At 60.4% G+C, this 6,884-nt stretch overlaps 1 protein-coding gene across 11 annotated transcripts; it reads left to right on the forward strand.

Annotated features, from left to right (window-relative positions):
- Positions 1 to 372: 372 nt before the first annotated feature.
- REPIN1 (replication initiator 1) lies at positions 373 to 6,311 on the forward strand. Of its 11 annotated transcripts, none has more exons than XM_055284486.2 (3): positions 373 to 574; positions 1,925 to 2,122; positions 3,500 to 6,311. In XM_055284486.2, the coding sequence occupies exons 2-3, from the start codon at positions 1,966 to 1,968 to the stop codon at positions 5,215 to 5,217; spliced, it is 1,875 nt and encodes a 624-aa protein (XP_055140461.1). In that variant the 5' UTR covers positions 373 to 574; positions 1,925 to 1,965; the 3' UTR covers positions 5,218 to 6,311. The 11 variants fall into 11 exon arrangements, with proteins under 11 accessions (XP_055140461.1, XP_055140465.1, XP_055140467.1 ...); XM_055284490.2 differs by having other exon boundaries at positions 490 to 574; positions 3,503 to 6,311; XM_055284482.2 differs by lacking the exon at positions 373 to 574 and adding an exon at positions 1,065 to 1,196.
- Positions 6,312 to 6,884: the final 573 nt, after the last annotated feature.

Below are 6,884 nucleotides of genomic sequence, written 5' to 3' on the forward strand. Positions count from 1 at the left end.
ACAAGATCGTGTTAAGTGAAGAAGGCAGAATACATCTTTGCAAGGCATTATTCCAATTATGCCAGACATGCCATGAATATACACAGAGAAAACACCGGAGGCAACATACCAAAAATACTAAATGTAATTGACTCTACTACTAGGTAAAACTGAGTTTTATGTTCCCCTATTTCCTATGTATGCAATAGATTTAAAAAGACTAATTACACAATTCAAAAATTGCCTGTGTTGAAAAGCATGAAAGTACACGAAATTGTACTACCCTGGAAACCCCAGGAAATGTTTAGTTTGGAAAGCCAGGGCCACCTGCTAGTGGGTGAGTCATGGGCACAGGCTCGCACCTGCCACCGCAGACGCCACACAGGCTGCTGCGCCTTTCTAAGCGAAATGCCCCACGTGCGCCAACGGCCACCTCGGCCGTCACCCTGCACATGGCCTGCAGCCAGAGGAAGCCCAGCAACTTCTGCTCTTTCTTAATTTCTAGAAAAGAGGGAAGAGAGGCCTTTTCAAAGTTCGCAGCATCGGGCCTTTTTGTGCTCCACTTCGGAACAAATCGGAAGCTAGGGCCTTCCAGGTGCGCCACCGCCGTCCCGGGACCGCCGCGGCCGCAAGCGTCCGCACTGCGGCCGGGGTGCGAGGCCTGAGAAAAGCACGGGCCACGACGCTCCGGGGGCTTGCCGGAGCCCTCTTTGAAGTCTCCCGACGAGCTCCCAGCCTCTCATAAGCCAGCGAAGGCCGAACAGCCCCGGTGACCACAGGCCAGCCACGCGGTCGCCCGGGGACGCGCGTGCTCCGCAGGGTCAAAGGGTCGGGAAACTTGAGCTCCGGCCAGTCCCAGAGAGACCCGGGCTGGTGGGTCGCCATGGCAACGGAGTCGGACCCTCCCAGGCCGGCCGCCCTGGCGCGGCAGCTGCTCGGATGACCCGGCCCGCTCTCGGGGGGCCCCGCGCCCCGGCCCCGGTAGTCCCTCCCCGCCCCCAGGCCGCGGCCGCGGGAGCCGGCGACTGACCCTCGGCAGCTCCTGTAGTCACGTGGCGCTGGGAACCCGGCGGGGGGAGGTTGGGGACGGGCCTGGCAGTTGTGAACTCGAACCTGCCGCTGTCGCCGCGGCGGGGCGGGGAGCGGGAGTGGGCCGCGGAGGCCGGCCTTCGGGCTCCATGGACGGGCGCCGCGCCCCTGCACAGCCCGCCGCAGAGGTACGGCCAGGGCAGGGGCGCGGGGCCACCGCGGGCCCGCGGGGGGCCGCTCCACCTGCGGGGCGCGTGACCGTGAGTGTGCGCGACCGTGTGTGAGTGCGCGGGGGGGACGCTGCTGGATCTGCGGGGGTGGGGGAGCGCACCTGCGCACAGGCTCCGCGAGCTGCGCCGTGCGTGGGACCTGAAATGGCTCACTCGCAAGAACGGGACCCGCGTGTCCGGGAGCGTGGATGGAGGACACGCATCAGTACAAAAGGGCGGTGTGGGGCTACTGCCACCCGCGGCCAGCCACGATGCGGAAGGGGATTCTGACCGAGTCCTGGTCACACCAGCTGGCCCTGCGCAGCCCCATGGGAAACAGGCCTGGAATTCCTGTCGGGAGGAGGCTGGGGGAAGGGGAGCCAGCAGGGATTCCAGAGTTCCTGCCATAGGCCGGCCTTTGGCCATCAGGGAAAGCCCAGACTCTGGCCACAGAATGGAGAATTCGTTCTGTGACCTTACCAGGGAAGAAAGTGACCCCTAAAGACAGCAGTGTGCTTCCTTGTTGAAGGGGCACATTCATTTATTAATCCAATGTCCATTAAGGTCACTCTGCCAGGCAGGATGTGGGGCTTATGGCTGGTGCGTGTGGCTTTGTGGGGGGAGGGGTTGTGGCTGGTGAGGACACAAAGCTGACTGCCCTAGAGGAGCTCAGAGCCTCACTTCTGTTTTCTCTCCCTTCCCCACAGGTAAGGCTGGCCTCTCTGCAGTCAGAGGTCTGAGCTCTGCCATGGGGATAGGGGTGTCTTTATTGCTGCAGTTTTCTCTGACACCTGGGGGCTACCAGAGTGTGGGCCGAAGCAGGCGCTGCAGCCGCGGAAGTATCCCCAGGAACATCCCCAAGAGGAGCTGGAAAAAGCCTCATCCCCAGCTCTGCAGTCTCCAGGGTAGAGTCTGGCCTTTGCTGTGCTCCCAAACCACACCACAACTGGGGTGCACAAGCGTCCCCATCCTGGCGGAAGGAAATGGCCCTTTCTCATATCCTGGGGTCTTCCCTGTGCACAGTCTGACACCGGGAATGAGTGACCTTTGTGTTCCCTGAGAAGAGAGAGTGAGCTCTAGGGAATTTAGAAGGATGTGTCTGGAGCTTGTGAGCACGCACAGAAGGGCCCTTAGGAGCCTAACTGCTTCCTTCCTCCTTCTGCGGAGGAGGCTCCTGTGCAGGAATCTGGGGTCCCCTGAGCTGTGGAAGAGCTGAACATGGGGCAGCCCCTGGCGAGGTTGGGGCAGGACCGGGCAGGGGACTGAGATTGCAATCTCATCTTCCCTCCTCTTCTATTGCCCCAGTAATCTCCAGCACCCCAAGGGAGGCAGAGCTGGTGATCAGGCACTGAGGGCAGCAGGCTGTGGGTGTTCCTTGGATTCAGGGAGAGCATTCCTTCCTGCAATGTCCTAATTTGTGTGGGTGGAAGAGGGCAGGCGGGCAGAATGTGGGCACAGTCTGGGCAGGCAGTGGTCTGGGGTTAGACTGCTGGGAGTAGCACCCAGGGCTCTGCTCCTGTTCCCTGAGAAGGGCTGTTCTCACTTGTCCTCCAGCCTCCTACGGAGACTGCAGTTAGTGATGCTGAAAGTGCCTCCCCTGTGGGGCTAGGAATGAAAAGCTATAGAAACTTTTTTCTCTGAGATCTTTGCAAACCCAGGCGTTTCAGAGGAAAGAACACTGGCCTGGGAGTTTAAAGACCTGTTCCCTAGTCTTGGTTCTGCTGTTGGCTTACTGTGTCACCTTGGGCAGGTCTCATCATCTTTGATGTCTCACAGTTGCTTCATCTGTTAAACAGGGAGCTCAGTGTCTGTTTGTCCAGCTTCACAGAGTTGCTGTGCAGCTCAGATGTGGCATAGGAAATAGCAGACACAGGGAGAGGGCAGCAGGAAAGTGCTTGGAAAAGCATAAGGCACTGTAGGGAGCAGTGGCCACATTTTCTGGTGAGTCCTGTGGCAGGAATGTTTGTGCATTCAGCACTGGAGCATTTACTCCCTGTCTGACACTGGGGTAGCTGCCATGAGCGGGATTCTAGTATCAGAGTCCCTCCCTTCTGGAGGTTTCCAGGGCAACAAAGACATAAGACAAACATCCTTGAAATGTTATCTAAAAACCCAAGATTGAAACAATACATACCACACAAGGAAACAGGAGAGTAGTCTAGCTCCATGTACAGGGCTCTAGGGGTTCATAGATGGCAGCTCCTGTCTGGGGCTGAGGTTGGGAGGGGAGAAACGGGCAGAGTGAGTTGGTCTCTGGAGTGACTGTGCTTTTCCACCCTCAGCAGAGGAAGAACCGATGCTGGAACGTCGTTGCAGGGGCCCCCTGGCCATGGGCCCGGCCCAGCCCCGACTCCTTTCTGGGCCCTCCCAGGAGTCACCCCAGACCCTGGGGAAGGAGTCCCGCAGGCTGAGGCAACAAGGCACGTCAGTGGCTCAGTCTGGTGCCCAAGCCCCAGGCAGGGCCCATCGCTGTGCCCACTGTCGAAGGCACTTCCCTGGCTGGGTGGCTCTGTGGCTTCACACCCGCCGGTGCCAGGCCCGGCTGCCCTTGCCCTGCCCTGAGTGTGGCTGTCGCTTTCGCCATGCCCCCTTCTTAGCACTGCACCGCCAGGTCCATGCTGCTGCCACCCCAGACCTGGGCTTTGCCTGCCACCTCTGTGGGCAGAGCTTCCGAGGCTGGGTGGCCCTGGTTCTGCATCTGCGGGCCCATTCGGCTGCAAAGCGGCCCATCGCTTGTCCCAAATGCGAGAGACGCTTCTGGCGACGAAAGCAGCTTCAAGCTCATCTGCGGCGGTGCCACCCTCCCGCCCCGGAGGCCCGGCCCTTCATATGCGGCAACTGTGGCCGGAGCTTTGCCCAGTGGGACCAGCTAGTTGCCCACAAGCGGGTGCACGTAGCCGAGGCCCTGGAGGAGGCCGCAACCAAGGCTCTGGGGCCCCGGCCCAGGGGCCGCCCCGCGGTGACCGCCCCCCGGCCCGGTGGAGATGCCGTCGATCGCCCCTTCCAGTGTGCCTGCTGTGGCAAGCGCTTCCGGCACAAGCCCAACTTAATCGCCCACCGCCGCGTGCACACGGGCGAGCGGCCCCACCAGTGCCCCGAGTGCGGGAAGCGCTTTACCAATAAGCCCTATCTGACTTCGCACCGGCGCATCCACACCGGCGAGAAGCCCTACCCGTGCAAAGAGTGCGGCCGCCGCTTCCGGCACAAACCCAACCTGCTGTCTCACAGCAAGATTCACAAGCGATCCGAAGGGTCGGCCCAGGCCGCTCCCGGCCCGGGGAGCCCCCAGCTGCCAGCCGGCCCCCGGGAGTCCGCGCCCGAGCCCACCCCGGCGGCACCTCTGAAACCGGCCCAGGAGCCGCCGCAGGGGGCCCCGCCAGAGCACCCGCAGGACCGGGCCGAAGTGTCCCCCTCCCTCTACAGCTGCGACGACTGCGGCAGGAGCTTCCGGCTGGAGCGCTTCCTGCGGGCCCACCAGCGGCAGCACACCGGGGAGCGGCCCTTCACCTGCGCCGAGTGCGGGAAGAACTTCGGCAAGAAGACGCACCTGGTGGCGCACTCGCGCGTGCACTCCGGCGAGCGGCCCTTCGCCTGCGAGGAGTGCGGCCGCCGCTTCTCCCAGGGCAGCCATCTGGCGGCGCACCGGCGCGACCACGCCCCCGACCGGCCCTTCGTGTGTCCCGACTGCGGCAAGGCCTTCCGCCACAAGCCCTACCTGGCGGCGCACCGGCGCATCCACACCGGCGAGAAGCCCTACGTCTGCCCCGACTGCGGCAAAGCCTTCAGCCAGAAGTCCAACCTGGTGTCGCACCGGCGCATCCACACGGGCGAGCGGCCCTACGCCTGCCCCGACTGCGACCGCAGCTTCAGCCAGAAGTCCAACCTCATCACCCACCGCAAGAGCCACATCCGGGACGGCGCCTTCTGCTGTGCCATCTGTGGCCAGACCTTCGACGTCGAGGAGAGACTCCTGGCCCACCAGAAGAAGCACGATGTCTGAGACGGTGGTCGGGGCCGTGTTGGCTGAGAGAGGGCTGGGGTCCTTCGTGGTGGGAGTCGCAGTGGGCTGGTGGTGCCTGCCTGGTGCTGGAGTAGGGGACAATGTGAATCCCAGAGCGGATACACGACGCGGGGAGTGAGCTGGGTGGGCCCTGTTAGCGAGAGAGGTCAACCCCGGTGGCCAGGGAACCCACTTCCAAGCGCAGGGACTCCGGCCTCCAGCTGGTGTGTGCTAAGGCTCCGTCCTGACTGCCCTGTGCCCTGGAAAAGTAGCAATAGCATCCGCCCGTTAGAGCCCTCTGGCTAGAGGAGCCACCAGTGGAAAGGAAGACCCTCCATCCTCTGGTATTAACGCCTTAATGCCCCTGTCTTTTACTGTAAGTTACTTCAGATCATTTTTGGAAGCAGGCGTGGTAGAGTCCTGTAAATGAATGCTCTGGGCTAGATACAGCTTGGAGAACCTGCTGGCCTTGTTAGACAGCACTTGGGCCTTTGCCAGCAGCAAGAGGTGAAGCCAAGCCACTCTTACCTCTCCCTTCCCCTCCCACCTGCCCCCTGCGTGGGCACCCAGACTTGGAGAGACCCATCTGCTGTTAGTACTTCCATCCTCTTCCTTCCCAAAGAGCAGACCCCAAGGCGTTTACTCCTTGGTCTGTCTCGCTTTATCTGTCGCCCCTCCCAGCGCTGAGAGCCTCCCCTGGCTGTCAGCAGCACTGTGTCCAGGCTCTTGTCTGAACACCGCAGCCCCTCCTTTGCTCCTTGCAGAGCTCAGCATGTCATGGCAAGGACTGCCGCATTGGTGATGGAGGGCCGGCTGAGGGGAAGTTACCGGTGAGTTTCCTTTTCTCCATTTCTAGCATATGGATGCCTGGCCTCTGCTTGAGCACTTAGGTGACAGGAACTTCCCCACCTCCTGAGGCCCTGGATGATTCTAATTGTTAGAGATTCTAATTGTTAGAAATCCTTCCTTATAATGAATGAATTCTGCTTTCCTATAATTTCTACCTATTGGGCCTTGTTCTGTTCTCTGGAACTAAACAGAACAACCATTTACCCCTCCTTTTCAAACTAGAGAATAAAGATTTCGTTTTAGAACTGGTGGCTAGGGAGTGTTCCTTTTTCCTGGGGAGCTGCGACATGTCAGGAGGAGCAGCATGCTCTCCTCCCTAGAAGGACGGGGGGCTGTGGGTGGGGCTCTGGCCACAGGCCACGTGCCCAGCTTGCTGAGCTCTGGCACCCTGCCTCAGTTCTTCCCTGAGCATACCCAGGCAGTTGGGCTAATTCTCTGGGTGGTGGGCCCAGGCTCCAGAGAACTGTGGTGGGTGGAATGCTCTCAGCTTGGTCCCAAGATTTATGTTCTTGGTCACTTGCCCTACTAGGTGGGCCCAGCGACACCTAATCTTTCTCACCACCTGGGCCTTTATGAAACTCCAGCAAGCACTATGAGCTCTTTTGAGGGGTGCTGGGTGTTAAACAGACTTTGGTTATACCTGGACTGTGCCTCCAGTAGTCCTTCAGAGGCTGGACAGATGAAGGAGCCTCTGGGAGGAGAGGCAGTTCCCTGCAGCTAAGACAGCACGCAGCTTCCACACTCCACACACCAGGGGTTCAGCCTTCTTTGAGGTTGTTGTCAAACCCATCCTGGGTCCACTTGCCCAGTGTTTGCAA

This window comes from Symphalangus syndactylus, chromosome 6, assembly GCF_028878055.3.
Source record: "Symphalangus syndactylus isolate Jambi chromosome 6, NHGRI_mSymSyn1-v2.1_pri, whole genome shotgun sequence".
Lineage (NCBI taxonomy): Eukaryota > Metazoa > Chordata > Mammalia > Primates > Hylobatidae > Symphalangus > Symphalangus syndactylus.

What these genes read in the sequence shown, in the direction of transcription:
- REPIN1 (XM_055284486.2), top strand. Translation starts at nt 1,966, where the DNA reads ATGGGGATAGGGGTGTCTTTATTGCTGCAGTTTTCTCTGACACCTGGG. An exon ending in CCAGCTCTGCAGTCTCCAGG is followed by an intron (nt 2,123 to 3,499) that starts GTAGAGTCTGGC and finishes TTCCACCCTCAG; the next exon opens with CAGAGGAAGAACCGATGCTG.